Source organism: Oncorhynchus clarkii, chromosome 13 (assembly GCF_045791955.1).
Source record: "Oncorhynchus clarkii lewisi isolate Uvic-CL-2024 chromosome 13, UVic_Ocla_1.0, whole genome shotgun sequence".
Lineage (NCBI taxonomy): Eukaryota > Metazoa > Chordata > Actinopteri > Salmoniformes > Salmonidae > Oncorhynchus > Oncorhynchus clarkii.
Window position 1 is genome coordinate 62,486,895 of NC_092159.1, and position 17,019 is coordinate 62,503,913.

General features: G+C 44.6%; 3 protein-coding genes across 9 annotated transcripts in view; all 3 read right to left on the minus strand.

Moving 5' to 3' along the window:
• LOC139365213 (hepatocyte growth factor-regulated tyrosine kinase substrate-like) overlaps nucleotides 1-797 on the minus strand; it is a 40,251-nt gene extending 39,454 nt beyond the window's left edge. For all 7 annotated transcript variants that reach the window (XM_071102696.1, XM_071102695.1, XM_071102694.1 and 4 more), the window contains exon 1: nucleotides 631-797. In XM_071102696.1, the coding sequence (XP_070958797.1) occupies nucleotides 631-667 (37 nt within the window). In that variant the 5' untranslated portion in view covers nucleotides 668-797. The remainder of the gene's footprint in view (nucleotides 1-630) is intronic.
• A 1,650-nt stretch (nucleotides 798-2,447) lies between these two features.
• Nucleotides 2,448-6,734, minus strand: LOC139365229 (claudin-6-like). Its single transcript, XM_071102729.1, has 2 exons — nucleotides 6,415-6,734; nucleotides 2,448-4,572 (listed from the first exon to the last, which is right to left on the minus strand). The coding sequence occupies exon 2, from the start codon at nucleotides 4,280-4,282 to the stop codon at nucleotides 3,638-3,640; it is 645 nt and encodes a 214-aa protein (XP_070958830.1). The 5' UTR covers nucleotides 4,283-4,572; nucleotides 6,415-6,734; the 3' UTR covers nucleotides 2,448-3,637.
• A 2,556-nt stretch (nucleotides 6,735-9,290) lies between these two features.
• LOC139365217 (E3 ubiquitin-protein ligase TRIM39-like) lies at nucleotides 9,291-17,019 on the minus strand. The gene is made up of 9 exons (XM_071102714.1): nucleotides 16,889-17,019; nucleotides 16,524-16,674; nucleotides 15,490-15,573; nucleotides 13,253-13,372; nucleotides 12,893-13,036; nucleotides 12,118-12,265; nucleotides 11,469-11,495; nucleotides 10,773-10,935; nucleotides 9,291-9,992 (listed from the first exon to the last, which is right to left on the minus strand). The coding sequence occupies exons 1-9, from the start codon at nucleotides 17,017-17,019 to the stop codon at nucleotides 9,608-9,610; spliced, it is 1,353 nt and encodes a 450-aa protein (XP_070958815.1). The 3' UTR covers nucleotides 9,291-9,607.

Below are 17,019 nucleotides of genomic sequence, written 5' to 3' on the forward strand. Positions count from 1 at the left end.
GTTGTCAGCGAGTTGTCTAAACTGTTTAGGGGTTGAAGTTAGTCTACGATGAGACTGATAAGAACATATGTCTGGTGACGTTGTCTGGCGCAGTGGGGTGAGCTGGATAGATAGCCAACTAAGCTACTACTAGCAAACGAGCTAAAATATATAGAACAACTAGCTAGCTGGATGGCAAATAATGAAAGTTATGCAAATTATAAAAACAATGATTTATGTCTGACGATCGGGGATATCCAACTAAACAAATATGTTTTTATTTTTTATTTTATGTCGGGAAAATCGGGGCGCAGCGCACCCACACAACATCCTCTGATTGCGTTGCTAGCATGCTAGCTAGCCAAGCTAACCTAGGCTAGACAAAATGCCTGGCATGTAAGCATAGTTTTTGGTAGATTAAATGACATGTTATTGATCAGCAGTTACAATGCAATACTCGATAGAAAAGACGATACTCGATTAGAGGCCTCGGCCTATCGTCGAACTGAACACAGACAATGCCAAGTTTAGCTAGGTAACGTTAGCTAATGTTAGCTTGTTAGCAGGGCTGTGTCACAGCCCCAAACGACTGCCAAAACAATACGCAAAAAACAATCACCGGTGTAAAAAATGTAGATACTCATATCTTACCAAGAAGCCTCTCAAATGTACCACCACCTTTTCCCATGGCTGATCCAATGACGCAGGCTAGCTGACGAGAACGTTATTTTTTTTGGGTCAATCCAAAAATTATTTTAACACATCCACTGTATAGATCGCTAGCCAGCTGTAAAGTTATTTGCTACTTCCTACTTCCTGTTTCGGGTTTAGAAACTCTGTGGTTCGGTGGTGAAGTCCGTCTATTCCTAACGGTATTGTGACGTTGCCCCCTAGAGTCTGAAGAGGGGATTGTACAGGGGGACTTGGTTGTGTACAGTTCATTCAAGTGGACATGGGTTCCATAACATTACGTTTGACAGAGGAACATTTTTATGACGGTGCAACAAGCTAGCCTTACTGGGTACTCAATAAATCCTCACCAATGGTGGTTTTCTGATCAGCTGGTTCGCCTAAATTCTACTCAGTTTGATACAGTGAAATACAGGGAGACATTTAAATTAGAGAACAAATCGGAAGCCCATTCACAGTCTACCTGTGTGAGCCAATTTAATCGACATGAAATTGTTCAAGAGAAGAGAGGGATCGTTAAGTGTTGGTGGGTGGTGGAGCTGCAGCCTTCTATGTGTCTAGGCCACAGGAGGTTGGTGGCACTTTAGTTGGGGTGGACGGGTAGCACATACATAGAACACATGGTTTCCATTTGCGCAATCACGGCCATTATTATGAGCCATCCTTCCGTCAGCAGCCTCCTGTGGTATTGGCCTACGTCATCAAGTGTGATCAGGCCCTATCCAGCCATCTATCCATTCCATCACATTGTTATGAGGAATAAGAGGAACTGCCTTGCTATATTTCATCACACTCTCCTCCTCCCTACACTGGTATACATAGGTCTACTTAGGTCATAGATGAGTACATAGAAGCAGAATGCATAGAACGACCCACCCCATTCAAGTCAATGATGGCATTATGGGTGGACTGGCAGCCAATGTGAGTGTACCCATCCATATACCAGTCAAATTTCCAGGGTTAGAGGTTCCAAGCCCTTTTCTGTGGATTATAGTTCTATGTATGAGTCACTACCTGGCACTCACAACACTGGAGGCCATTGTTGTGGCTGTGCTGCTGATGCTCCATACAGTGACATTGTGTCTCTGTCTCTACTAGTCTCTACTGTTAGCTGGTAGGGCTGGATGGGTTGTCATATTTATAAGATGGACAGATCTTATGAAATGGCTTATCATAATTAAAGTAGCTATAACAGCGCTGCAACTGTAGAATCTGAAGGATGTCAACTATGTCTCACGAATACAATAGTTATTACTGGCGCTCAACACATCCCACACACACACACACACACACACACACACACACACACACACACTTACCGTTTGAATGGAGAGATGTTTGTCATTTCTTCTAATGTACTCAATCAACAGTTTGGAGATTTGACATCAGATCTTCCAGTATATGGAAGGTAATTGTTCTGAAGGAATGTTGGCGTAAATCAAACTAGCGTAGCCTCCAGTAGACTTTTCTAGGGCTGTTTTCCCCCTGCCAATCAACAGTGGAGATTTGACATCAGATCTTCCAGTATACGGAAGGTAATTGTTCTGAAGGAATGTTGACGTAAATCAAACTAGCGTAGCCTCCAGTAGACTATTCTAGAGCTGTTTTTCCCCTGCCAATAAAACTAGCGTAGCCTCCAGTAGACTATTCTAGAGCTGTTTTCCCCTGCCAATAAAACTAGCGTAGCCTCCAGTAGACTATTCTAGGGCTGTCTTCCCCCTGCCAATCAACGCACAGAGACATACACAACAATAACAACTGAATAAAGAAGACATTGGTGATTTTTATGAGTTTAATCAATTCAAAATGATTATGTTATTGTCATTAAATGTATTACGTATGAATCATGTGTTCAGAAACAACGTTGTTCCATTTGTACTGTATGGCTCTATTAACTTTGCTCCTATTATATGCTAATTGTGTTCTGGCCCGCCAACCAATAGCTCTGAAAACCTATTGGGCCCCGAGGCAAAAGACTTAGCTGACGAACCCTGTCTTACGGTGAATGGCAACGATAACAATGACATCATCACCCGATGATGTCATTGTCAGCCAATCATTTGTGAGGAGCCTGGTTCTGCTGGACTGGACTGGAGTCTGAGTCTTAAATTATATTGAACCCTATTCCCTATATAGTGCACTTTGTTTGATCAGAGCCCATTGTAAGTGCACTAGTTTTAAACCAGAGCTCTATGCTTCCATCAAAAGCATGGAACTGTATAGGGAATAGGGTGGTATTTGGGACGCGGGCAGTGTCCCCGAAGAACTGAGGACAGGAGCCCGGTTTTGATATCTAGACTGGACTGGAGACATTGAAACTTGGAGATAACTGTACAGTCTGTAGTGATGACCTGATGGGAGATGGAGGATGAGTGGTAGCTGGTTGGGGAAAAAGGCCCTTGGCTGGTGCTCTCTCCATCAGCGCTACACCACACACTCACAGACGTACACACATACACAGTTCCCCATTGTTCTATTGTTCCGTTCCAATCTGCACCACCACTCACAGGTCACAATGGTGACGACATGACAACATGTTCCATTGGCCCACTACAATGCCAAGACATTTACTCTTGGTGACCATCCTAATCCTTTGGTTTGAGGCGAATATAGGCTACTGTATCCCAGAATAGATGAATTCACACAGAGGAGTTTCCCAGAGAGGAAATGAAAGGCTGATGATTTTATTGGGTTTTACACTGACAGACAGACAGACTGACAGACAATAGGGTTATCGGAGGACAACAGGGACACATGAAATAGCAAAATGATTTCACATTTCCCTTCATAACCTCCTAGTGCATCTTTTGAAAGAATGACAAAAAGCACCAACCGAATAATAATAATAACATTAACATTCCAAAGTATTAAAAAGTATAAATACTAAGAGAGGAGGGTTTTTCATGTTGTCAGGGCGGAATCATGGAATCTCGGAATCATAGAATCATGGGGTTTTGTGGCATTCCGATCAGACGTAACCTTTGACCTGAGCAGCAGGTCCTCTACGGGGGCTGCTGTCGCTGCTGAAGGTCGGAGACCCGGGGATGCCGGGAGGACTCGACCCCGCATACAGCAGCGACCCACCAATCAGGAGCAAGGCCGACGCCCCCCAGCCTAGGTATAGGGCGGGGCCTAGCTCTCTCTTGTGCGGCGCGGCCACGTGGGGATCATAGAAGTCCCTGATAATGGAGTGGGCCGTCCAGCAGATAGGAACCAGGTAGAGAAACCCAGCGATGCCGAACAGAAAGCCGGAGATCCTTGCAATACGAGCCTTCAGACTATTCTGACCAATACACTTGGTGCACTTAACCCCCACCACACCTAGAGCCAGGGCCAGGCCACAGAGGAGGACGGAGAGCACGGTGAGGCCCCGGGCCGCCTGCATGTCGCTGGGCAGGGCCAAGAGACTGTCGTACACCTTGCACTGGATCTGGCCCGTTGATTGGACGATGCAGGTCATCCACAGCCCCTCCCAGATGATCTGAGCCGTCACGATGTTGTTGCCGATGAAGGCGGTGACACGCCACAGCGGAACAGAGCATACCAGGAAGCCGCCCACCCAGCCAACCAGAGACAAGATCAGGCCCAGGAGCTGCATGCCGGTGGTCGCCATGGTTAAGGTGTCAGGCTGTTGTTGTTGTGGCAGTAGTAACGGTTGTGGTGACGGTTGACGATGTCTACCGGTATTTGGCTGGATTTTCGTAAGTATTTGTACCACGTTGGTTGTTACTGGGATGTTAAAGTCCTTTCTCTTTGTCTCACTAAAATAGTCCCAAGCCGTGGAAAGTCTATGCACCCCCGAAATCTTGAAAAACAGATGTCTTCCTCCTCCTCTTCTTCTTGACCCTCTCCTTCTCTCTGGTTGATGTGGAGACCAACTGGGGACAGACGAGGCCGAATGTCCTAACAACCAGATGAAATAAAAGCAGTGGTTAGTATAGTGATCCAGTTGAGGACATTTCTGAACTGCACTTATGCAAATGAACTTCTAAACCACCAGAATAATAGCAAATCATATCATGAATCATTGTGTTTACTTGATAGCTACCTACACAAATAGCTAGCTAGAACAAAGTGTTAATAAGATAAATTCCTAATAAGATTAAATGCAATACAAATAAAAGTTATCCAGTAGGAATCTACTGAGGGAGCTAAGAGCTGTGTTGTCAGTCATAAGTACCATTCACCCAGTCTATTGAATCCTACACAGATTAGCATAGCATTCATAAACATTTAAAAGTCCAAATAATCCCAGTGTTTAGCTACTGTAACTAATGTTTATCATAACTATTTGTAAACAGGCAGGGGGGGGGGGGGGGGGGGCTGAGAGTGACTGGATTCCAGTGTGGACCCGAAGGAGCAGAGAGAGAACGGTTTCCATTGACTGTGCTGCTGTGGGTGTTGGAGCTACGAGCTGCTACGCCTGCCTGGCCTGAACACTGGGTTATCTCAGAAAAACATGAGGAGGATCGGAACACAGCAGGGCTTTCATACAGGACTGGTACAGTGGGCCCAGGCTCTGTTGACTGAGGACCCAGCTCGGTTTAACTCTGTTCTTAATTACACAGGGAGAAATAACAGCTGGACTGATACAATAGATGGATCAATCACTACTTGTATCGGCAAAATTGATAGAGGTTAACCCGCTGGGCAAAAATTGGTTGAATCATCGTTGTTTCCACGTCATTTCAACAACAACAAAAAATCTACGTGATGACGTTGAATCAACGTGGAAAACTTATCGGATCAAAAAGTCATGTTTTTATTTCACCTAACTTTTAACCCAAAACCAATGACATGGTGACATCTGTTGTTCATTTCAAGTTGAATTCACGGTTAGTTGACAACTCAACCAAATGTAAATCCAAACTTGACATTAAATTGACATCTGTGCCCAGTGGGATGATGAAATAAGACTATGATTAACATATTGTCTAACAGGGGATGGACCTTTATCTTTAGTTTCCCCTCTCTAGTTTCATGCCACATTGTTTAAAAAAAAAGAATAGGCATCAGATACTTAAGCAATAAGGCCTGGGGGGGTGTGGTATATGGTGTGGTATATGGTGTGGTATATGGTGTGGTATATGGCCAATATACCACAGCTAAGGGCTGTTCTTAAGCACGACACAACGCAGAGTGCCTGGATACAGCCCTTAGTCATGGTATATTGATCATATGCCACACACCCCCGAGGTGCCTTATTGCCATTATAAACTGGTTACCAACGTAAATAGAGCAGTAGAAAGAAATGATTTGTCGTACCCGTGGTATACGGTACACCACGGCTCTCAGCCAATCAACATTCAGGGCTTGAACCACCCAGTTTATAAATTACAGTATCATACTAATGATAAAAGACAAGAAACACATTAGTATAATAGACAGTGAGATCCTAAAAGAGAATAAACACATTAGTATAATAGACAGTGAGATCCTAAAAGAGAATAAACACATTAGTATAACAGTGAGATCCTAAAAGAGAATAAACACATTAGTATAATAGACAGTGAGATCCTAAAAGAGAATAAACACATTAGTATAACAGTGAGATCCTAAAAGAGAATAAACACATTAGTATAATAGACAGTGAGATCCTGACACAGACAGGTCCAACAAGCTATGGAATGCACCTTCTTTACCTTGAGGTGGAAGGTTTCAGTACCACAATGCTTTTGTTGACTCTACTAACGCCGTAGTATTTTCAACACACAAATCAACAATACATTAGAGTACATTAGTCACCTCAGATGGAGTGTGATGAATCTCCTCTCCTCTTCCAAGCAGTCGTTGGAGAAGCAACGTGTTCTTCAGCAGTCCTGTGGAGCTGTGGTTGTATAGGTCAGAGGTGGATGTAGGTAACCGGGTTGGCTGGTTCAGGGGGAGGCAGAGACAGAGGCCTTGGAAGGTTCAGCTCAGTCCACAGGTACGAACGAGGACCTGAGAGGTCAGGTTGGCTTCTGCAGAGGGGGTGAAGAGCTTCAACATCCAGCTAGCTTCAACACCCAGGACAGGACAGGACTGGAGAGAGGGCTGCCCTCTGAGATGCCAGCTAGCGCAAGTCTGTGTGGCAGTGGGTAGAAGCATACGCTTGTGTGTCTGTCAGTGTGTCTGTGTAAGCGTGTGTGACAGTGTGTGTAGCCGTGTTTGTGTGTGTGTGTGTGTGTCTCCCAGTGCCTGGTGTTCAAGTACAATGACACTCTGTTCTCCACTGCTGTTCTCTCTCTCCGACACCCCCACACCATCATCCATTCATTCCTCCATCCATCCAGGCCAACAACCCATTCTGTCTTCTTTTTCATCTTTTCGCCTCGCTTGTTCTTTGATGTGCTCCATTCTTTTCATCTCCCCGTTTCTAATGTTTTATGTGTTCAACTGAAGTTGGTGACTGAGGCGGGTCACATAGGGCTCTAGTTCAGTTCTCTCCCTTTATTCTACCTCCTGTTCACATGTCTCCTGTCTCCTAAAGACCTGCCTTTAACTTGACCTTTGGAAGTTACGAAAGAACCGTTGTAGCTGTGGTAACCAACCATCAACCCGTTAACCATGCTGATCAACGACGGGAATTCAACTAACCCACGAAAGAAACAGGAAGTACTGGGAGAACAGACAGGGATCGAAATAAAACTTTCTTTACGATTTACATTTAAGTAATTTACCAGACGCTCTTATCCAGAGTGACTTACAGTCAGAGCATTCATCTTAAAATAGCAAGGTGGGACACTCAACTCAATGAAGTAGTTATCAGCAAGGTCAGTGCTTGTAGGAAAAGAGAAGTTTAATTTAAGTTGGAGGGGAAATAAGAGTGGGATGTCTTATTCAAGATACTCTTTGGAGAGGTACACACGTCTTCAGAAGATGGACAGGGACTCTGCTGTCCTAGCTTCATGAGGAAGCTCGTTCCACCATTGGGGTGCCAGGACAGAGAAGAACTTTGACTGGGCTGAGTGGGAACTGCCCTCCCCTAGGGGTGGGAGGACCAAGACACCAGAACGGAGTACTCAGGGTTTTTTATTTTTTTATTTAACCAAACCCTAACCCGGACGACGGTGAGCCAATTGTGCGCCACCCTATGGGACTCCCAATCACGTCCGGTTGTGATACAGCCTGGAATCAAACCAGGGTCTGTAGTGATGCCTCTAGCACTGAGATGCAGTGCCTTAGACCGCTGCACCACTCGGGAGGTTGGGATGTAGGGTTTCAGCCTGAAGGCAGTTCACCTTGCTGCTCCGTAGGTAAACACCATGGTCTTGTAGTGGATAGTTGGTCTTCTAGTGGATAGATGGTCTTCTAGTGGATAGATGGTCTTGTAGTGGATAGTTGGTCTTCTAGTGGATAGATGGTCTTGTAGTGGATAGTTGGTCTTGTAGTGGATAGATGGTATTGTAGTGGATAGATGGTCTTGTAGTGGATAGATGGTCTTGTAGTGGATAGATGGTCTAGTAGTGGGTGGATAGTGAGTGGATAGTCTTGTAGTGGATAGATTGTCTTGTAGTGGATGGATGGTCTTGTAGTGGGTGGATAGTGAGTGGATAGTCTTGTAGTGGGTGGATAGTGAGTGGATAGTCTTGTAGTGGGTGGATAGTGAGTGGATAGTCTTGTAGTGGATAGTCTTGTAGTGGGTGGATAGTGAGTGGATAGTCTTGTAGTGGGTGGATAGTGAGTGGATAGTCTTGTAGTGGATAGATTGTCTTGTAGTGGGTGGATGGTCTTGTAGTGGGTGGATAGTGAGTGGATAGTCTTGTAGTGGGTGGATAGTGAGTGGATAGTCTTGTAGTGGGTGGATAGTGAGTGGATAGTCTTGTAGTGTATAGTCTTGTAGTGGGTGGATAGTGAGTGGATAGTCTTGTAGTGGGTGGGAGCACGTGTGGTGCTGACAACTTTAAAGGCCCAGTTCAATCAAAAACTAGACCTTTCTGTGTTGATATATTTCCACACTATGAGATTGGAATAAATCTGTGCAATTGTGAAATTTATGATAATGCCCTTGTAGTGTACGAGCTGTTTAAAAAGACCGCCTGAAATGACAGCCTGTTCTGGTGGGATGGAGTTTTGGCCTTCCTGGTGACATCACCAGCTCATAAATTGGTAGTAGACCAATAAGAAAGATAGTTCCAAACCTCTCTGCCAATAACAGCTAGTTTTCAGTTTCTCCCTCCCCTACTCAGACCACTCCCAGACAGCCCTAGCAAAATTCTTGTTTGAGAAATTGCTCTTTTTTTAAAGAAGCTAATTTTTTGTTTCTCTTTGACCATTTCAATTGAAAACAATCACAGTTAGGCACTTCATTGTTACCCAGAAATGATTTGACATTTAAATCAAAATGTCTGCATTGGACCTTTAAGAAGTTAGGAGCGCCAGACAGTCACAGGGGAACTAGAAAAAGAGATGATCGATCCTACCTTTCAAGCACATCACCTGGAGTATCTATCCAGCTGTTAGCCAGCTAGGTAGCCAGCTGTTAGCCAGCTAGGTAGCCAGCTAGGTAGCCAGCTAGGTGGCCAGCTAGGTGGCCCGCTGTTAGCTAGGTAGCATGAATGGTCAAGGTTTCTTGTTATCAAACAAATAGTTAGGGCCTGCAGCATGGTTTATGAAATGACTCAGACATTCTAGAACTAGAATGTCTGTGAATAATTTACAGATTTTTTAATGATGCACAGAATTTTAAAAAAGTCAACACTTTGTAAAAAAAATACATTTGAGGGTTCATATATACTGTCATAAATTATAATTAAAATAAATTATAGCATTACTATTGATTACCCAGCTCATTGCCTGATAACACAGACACTGCATTAACTCAATATTAGGAAAGAAGCCGGTTTATCCAACTGAAAATGCAGACGTGAGAGAGGACCGAGTGAGCCTTATTCTACATTAGGCTACATAATGACATGATTAAATGACTATTCCAGGCGTGGGGGTTAAGTCAGGGGGCTCAGATGCTACAGAAGGTAGTACAAATAGTCAGAGGAGCGATATTCCTGCCCCCATGTTGCCTCCCAGGACTAAAGAGTGGATGTAGTCTATCAGTGAAGCCATCTGTAAACGCATGGATGTGAACCCCAGTCTCCGCGCAGTAGAAGGACACTCGGCCCTCCACGTAGTCCAGAAACACCCCCACCTTCCTGGGCTTCTGCTCCAGGCCCAAGGGGGTGACAGTGGGGGAGGTGTTAGCTACGTATTGACCCCCGCTCTTTAGGCTCAGTGTCCAGAAGCCATTGGCTGGGCTGACTGTAAACTTCCCTTTCCTGTTGATGGACTGTCTGGCCACGCCCAGGTTCCACTCTATCTTCTCTCCCACCTCCACCTCCCAGTAGTACCTGGAATGGAGTCAACATTAGTATCTGGAATGGAGTCAACATTAGTACCTGGAATGGAGTCAACATTAGTACCTGGAATGGAGTCAACATTAGTATCTGGAATGGAGTCAACATTAGTACCTGGAATGGAGTCAACATTAGTACCTGGAATGGAGTCAACATTAGTATCTGGAATGGAGTCAACATTAGTACCTGGAATGGAGTCAACATTAGTACCTGGAATGGAGTCAACATTAGTACCTGGAATGGAGTCAACATTAGTACCTGGAATGGAGTCAACATTAGTACCTGGAATGGAGTCAACATTAGTCCAGTAGTACCTGGAATGGAGTCAACATTAGTCCAGTAGTACCTGGAATGGAGTCAACATTAGTCCAGTAGTACCTGGAATGGAGTCAACATTAGTCCAGTAGTACCTGGAATGGAATCAATGTTTTCGTCATTCTAACTGATGAACTTTGTATTCAAGTTCAGTCCAGGTTTTCATCATTATAACTGATGAACCTTGTATTGAAGTCCAGTCCATGTTTTCATCATTATAACTGATGAGCTTAGTATTGAAATCCAGTCCATGTTTTACTACAGCACTAGTTAAAGTTAAAGGTAAAGAGTCATGAGTGAATAGTTTCAGTGAAGTTCAACAAACAAACTATATCAGACGGCCTGACAGCCGTTCTAAGTACCATAGATATATGATCATAGATCTTTATGATAATATAGATATATAGATATAGAATTCTGTTATATAGGCAAACAGTATAAAGAGGGACATTACAGTACCTGCCGCTGCTGAAGGATTCTCTTCCCAGGATGTTGGCCACGCGGTCAAACCTCTTGGGGTTGTCTGGGACCTCCTGGTGTTTGTCTGTGTGTCGCACCTGTTTCCGGTCGTCTGAGACCGAGAGGAAGGCGTGGGCCGTCTTGGGACTCAGGGAGATGTCTACTAGGGTAGAGGATGGAGAGAGAAACATATAAGTGCCATGGCAACAGAAAACGCACCTTGGTAAAACAAGTACTTTGACGGCCCAACGCCGCCATTCTTAATTCAATATCAAATTATTTTCTGAGTAATAATTATGTATTTCCATTAAAATGGGCAAAAATTTCAAAAGTATTTCTCAAGCAAGATTTAGGCTAGGACTGTCTGGGAGTGGTCTGAGTAGGGGTGGGGGAAACTGAAGACTAGCTGTTATTGGCAGAGAGGTTTGGAACTCTCTTTGTTATTAGTCTATTAACCAATTTACCACATTGTGATGTCACAATGGAAAGTCTAAACTTCCGCCCACGCACACCTGCTGATTAAGATACAGTCAGGAAATAACACTTTCCCACACTTTTACAGTGTTAGTTTCATCAGCTGTTGTACAATATGATATAAAACACAGAACAACTGAATGTTGACTGCACTGGTCCTTTAAGAACAACAAAAAATAGATATTATGGCGTATCTAACTCTTTGGGCAGGTGGAGACATACCTGTGTATTTCTGTATTTTCTTCAGCTCTGCAAAAGATAACAGCTCCAGTAAGAATCCTTCCCAGACAAACAGATCTGACATTTCACTCACCCTAAAGATAACAGTTCCATAAGAATCCTTCCCAGACAAACAGATCTGACATTTCACTCACCCTAAAGATAACAGTTCCATAAGAATCCTTCCCAGACAAACAGATCTGACATGTCACTCACCCTAAAGCTAACAGTTCCATAAGAATCCTTCCCAGACAAACAGATCTGACATTACACTCACACTCACCCTAAAGATAACAGCTCCAGTAAGAATCCTTCCCAGATAAACAGATCTAACATTTCACTCACCCTAAAGATAACAGCTCCAGTAAGAATCCTTCCCAGACAAACTGATCTGACATTACACTCACACTCACCCTAAAGATAACAGTTCCATAAGAATCCTTCCCAGATAAACAGATCTAACATTTCACTCACCCTAAAGATAACAGATAACTAAAGATAACAGTAGAATAATACAGTAATCATTTATCAGATGCTGACAGATTTCTAATCAACACAAAACATGTGGTCTACTAAAGTGTTGAGGGTGGAAGTAGAACTGTAAGAGATGGATCCAGGATGACATGATCGTACCTGTAGTGTAAATACTAACCAGCTTTAGAGAGTCTACGGAGCTCTCCTTTAACCACGTCCATCAGGTCTGACACTGCTCTCCTGGTCACGCCCATACAGGGGTCTGTCTCCATGGAAACCTTGGACCAGTCCCTCCTCTCAGAGTAGCCCGTGGTGGAAGTGGTGCTCTGCGACGTTCATAGAGGACAAACAAACAAACACGGCTATATTTTAAGATGAAATATAAGTGGTTGGGGGACTAATTTAAGGGTTCAAGCCTTTTCTTCTGTGGTCATGATAGAAACTGTTAAGAAACTCTGTTTCACAAACTCTTTTTGGAAATTGAGACACGTGTCGACCTACTGTGTCCTAATCTACATTATAAACCGGGTAGTTCGAGCCCTGAATTCTGATTGGATGAAATCCAAGGGTATATCAGACATTATAAACTGGGTGGTTCGAGCCCTGAATGCTGATTGGCTGAATGTCGTGGTATACCACGGGTATGAAAGAACACATATTTTTACTGTTCTAATGACGTTGGTAACCAGTTTTAAGGTCTGTATCCAGTCCGTACTCTGCGTTGCGTCGTGCATAAGAACAGCCCTTGGCTCTGGTATATTGATTATATGCCACACTCCCTCGGGCCTTATTGCTTATGTATATGATTACCGCTCTGGGGTGAAGTTTCCCCTAGGTACAGATCTAGGATCAGCTTCCTTTCCCTCAATCTAAACCTTAACCATTATTGGAGAAAATGCTAAACTGGCCCAAAACTAGCGTCTAGGGGCGACTTCACCCTACGCCATGCTTACCACTGCAACACTCTTCTGACCACCACCACCACCACAGAGCTCATCATTGCTCTGCTGAGAATGACAAGGCCCCAGGTCAATGTCTCCATTCCTCAGCTGTAGAATCTCCTGTTCCAGCTCCTTCACCAGCTTCTCAACAATCCTCTAAAGAAACACAAACATTGTTACATTTGGTATATTGATAATCACATTGTATTCTGTCAATAGGTGGTGGATGAGGTGAGTTTTCCCCTTACTATGTAAAGTGATTTTTGTAACTCATTCACAAGAAAGGAGGTAAATAAATCCAATTCGTTATTATTTTTAATCTAAGTTTATAAATTCATAAATAAATCAGAGTATTACTGTACATTTACAGACCTCCTCCTCCCCCTGTCTCTCCTCAATGGCTGCCACCACGGCCTTGTGGCTCTTCTCCATGGAACTGACAAGGGCAGAGAACACCTTCTGGCTCTCACGCACCTCCCTCACACACGAGTTCTGATTGGACAAAAGACATGTCTGTATCTCAGACGAGTTCTAATTGGACAAGAGACATGTCAATATCTCAGACATCAGTTCTGATTGGATAAAATACATGTCTGTATCTCACATCACTTTAAGATGATAAGGTGTGATTGGACAAAACATGTATGTGGTAAGGGTGGTGGATTTGTCTAACTCATCTAGATCTACATAAGGGCGTAGGGTGTAGGACCTCTCTAACCCTGTACCTGGAGAGATACCATCCTGTAGGGCCTCTCTAACCCTGCACCTGGAGAGATACCATCCTGTAGGGCCTCTCTAACCCTGCACCTGGAGAGATACCATCCTGTAGGGCCTCTCTAACCCTGCACCTGGAGAGATACCATCCTGTAGGACCTCTCTAACCCTGTACCTGGAGAGATACCATCCTGTAGGACCTCTCTAACCCTGTACCTGGAGAGATACCATCCTGTAGGACCTCTCTAACCCTGTACCTGGAGAGATACCATCCTGTAGGACCTCTCTAACCCTGTACCTGGAGATATACTATCCTGTAGGACCTCTCTAACCCTGTACCTGGAGAGATACCATCCTGTAGGACCTCTCGAACACTGTACCTGGAGAGATACTATCCTGTAGGACCTCTCTAACCCTGTACCTGGAGATCTACTATCCTGTAGGACCTCTCTAACCCTGTACCTGGAGAGATACCATCCTGTAGGACCTCTCTAACCCTGTACCTGGAGAGATACCATCCTGTAGGACCTCTCTAACCCTGTACCTGGAGAGATACCATCCTGTAGGACCTCTCGAACACTGTACCTGGAGAGATACCATCCTGTAGGACCTCTCGAACCCTGTACCTGGAGAGATACCATCCTGTAGGACCTCTCGAACCCTGTACCTGGAGAGATACCATCCTGTAGGACCTCTCGAACCCTGTACCTGGAGAGATACCATCCTGTAGGACCTCTCTAACCCTGTACCTGGAGAGATACCATCCTGTAGGACCTCTCTAACCCTTTACCTGGAGAGATACCATCCTGTAGGACCTCTCTAACCCTGTACCTGGAGATCTACTATCCTGTAGGACCTCTCTAACCCTGTACCTGGAGATCTACTATCCTGTAGGACCTCTCTAACCCTGTACCTGGAGAGATACCATCCTGTAGGACCTCTCTAACCCTGTACCTGGAGAGATACCATCCTGTAGGACCTCTCTAACCCTGTACCTGGAGAGATACCATCCTGTAGGACCTCTCGAACACTGTACCTGGAGAGATACCATCCTGTAGGACCTCTCGAACCCTGCACCTGGAGAGATACCATCCTGTAGGACCTCTCGAACCCTGTACCTGGAGAGATACCATCCTGTAGGACCTCTCGAACCCTGTACCTGGAGAGATACCATCCTGTAGGACCTCTCTAACCCTGTACCTGGAGATCTACTATCCTGTAGGACCTCTCTAACCCTGTACCTGGAGAGATACCATCCTGTAGGACCTCTCTAACCCTGTACATGGAGAGATACCATCCTGTAGGACCTCTCTAACCCTGTACCTGGAGAGATACCATCCTGTAGGACCTCTCGAACACTGTACCTGGAGAGATACCATCCTGTAGGACCTCTCGAACCCTGTACCTGGAGAGATACCATCCTGTAGGACCTCTCGAACCCTGTACCTGGAGAGATACCATCCTGTAGGACCTCTCGAACCCTGTACCTGGAGAGATACCATCCTGTAGGACCTCTCTAACCCTGTACCTGGAGAGATACCATCCTGTAGGACCTATCTAACCCTGTACCTGGAGAGATACCATCCTGTAGGGCCTCTCTAACCCTGTGCCTGGAGAGATACCATCCTGTAGGACCTCTCTAACCCTGTACCTGGAGAGATACCATCCTGTAGGACCTCTCTAACCCTGTACCTGGAGAGATACCATCCTCTAGGACCTCTCTAACCCTGTACCTGGAGAGATACCATCCTGTAGGTTTTCACTACAACCCTAATCTAGCGCACCTGATTATAATAATTAGCTGGTTGATAAACTGAATCAGGTTAGTTATAACTGGAGTTGGAGTTAGGTAGCTCTCCAGGAACAGGCTTGGTCCATTTGGGATCGGGACTCACTTTGAGGAGCTGCAGGGAGTGTCTGAGTCTGTCAACTTTCTTCAGTCGCTCCTGGATCATCTGGTCAATGTCTACAACCTGTGGCTGCAGAAGAGGATTACACCAAGGTATCATAACATCAAGAGGATTACACCAGGTATCATAACATCAAGAGGATTACACCAAGGTATCATGACATCAAGATGATTACACCAGGTATCATAACATCAAGAGGATTACACCAGGTATCATAACATCAAGAGGATTACACCAAGGTATCATGACATCAAGATGATTACACCAGGTATCATGACATCAAGAGGATTACACCATGGTATCATGATATCACAAGGATTACACCAAGGTATCATGACATCAAGAGGATTACACCAAGGTATCATGACATCAAGAGGATTACACCAGGTATCATAACATCAAGAGGATTACACCAAGGTATCACGACACCAAGAGGATTACACCAAGGTATCATGACATCAAGAGGATTACACCAAGGTATCATGACACCAAGAGGATTACACCAAGGTATCATGGCACCAAGAGGATTACACCAAGGTATCATAACATCAACAGGATTACACCAAGGTATCATGACATCAAGAGGATTACACCAAGGTATCATGACACCAAGAGGATTACACCAAGGTATCATGGCACCAAGAGGATTACACCAAGGTATCATGACACCAATATGATTACACCAAGGTATCATGACATCAAGAGGATTACACCAAGGTATCATGACACCAAGAGGATTACACCAAGGTATCATGGCACCAAGAGGATTACACCAAGGTATCATGACACCAATATGATTACACCAAGGTATCATGACACCAAGAGGATTATACCAAGGTATCATGGCACCAAGAGGATTACACCAAGGTATCATGACACCAAGAGGATTACACCAAGGTATCATAACATCGAGAGGATTACACCAAGGTATCATGACACCAAGGTATCTATTACAGGTACACCGTAGCGTCTTGAACCTCTTAATGTCACAATATGTTGCACTAAGGTCAGTAGAGTACCGTGTCGTGGCTCTCCTCAGGGCTCTCAGGCCGTGTCTTCCTGTAGTTGTCACAGACGTCAGCCAGGATGCGGTTGATACTAAGGTCTGGCCTGGAATGGAACAACCTCTTGCAGAGGGGACAGTAGTCTGAACGGTGCCGGGTCCAGTACCTGTAATGAGCCCAGTCCATGTTTTTATTATTCTGATGATGCTCTCAGTACTCCAGTCCATGTTTTACTCATGCACTATTTGAGCTTCAGAGCTAGTGAACAACAATGTATGGATCCTCTGCAATGCTTTCAATAAAGTTCAACAAACGATATCAGACACCCCCCGACCTCCATTTATAATAATTTATAATCGTAAGATAAAGGGGGGACGTACCCACACAGGCAGTCCTGACAGAAACTGTGGCCACACGGAGTAGTCACGGGACTGCTGAAGATGTCCTTACACAGCGGGCACAGGAAGTGCCTCTCGGAGACGAGGCTGATGGTAGAGATGGTAGATGCCAT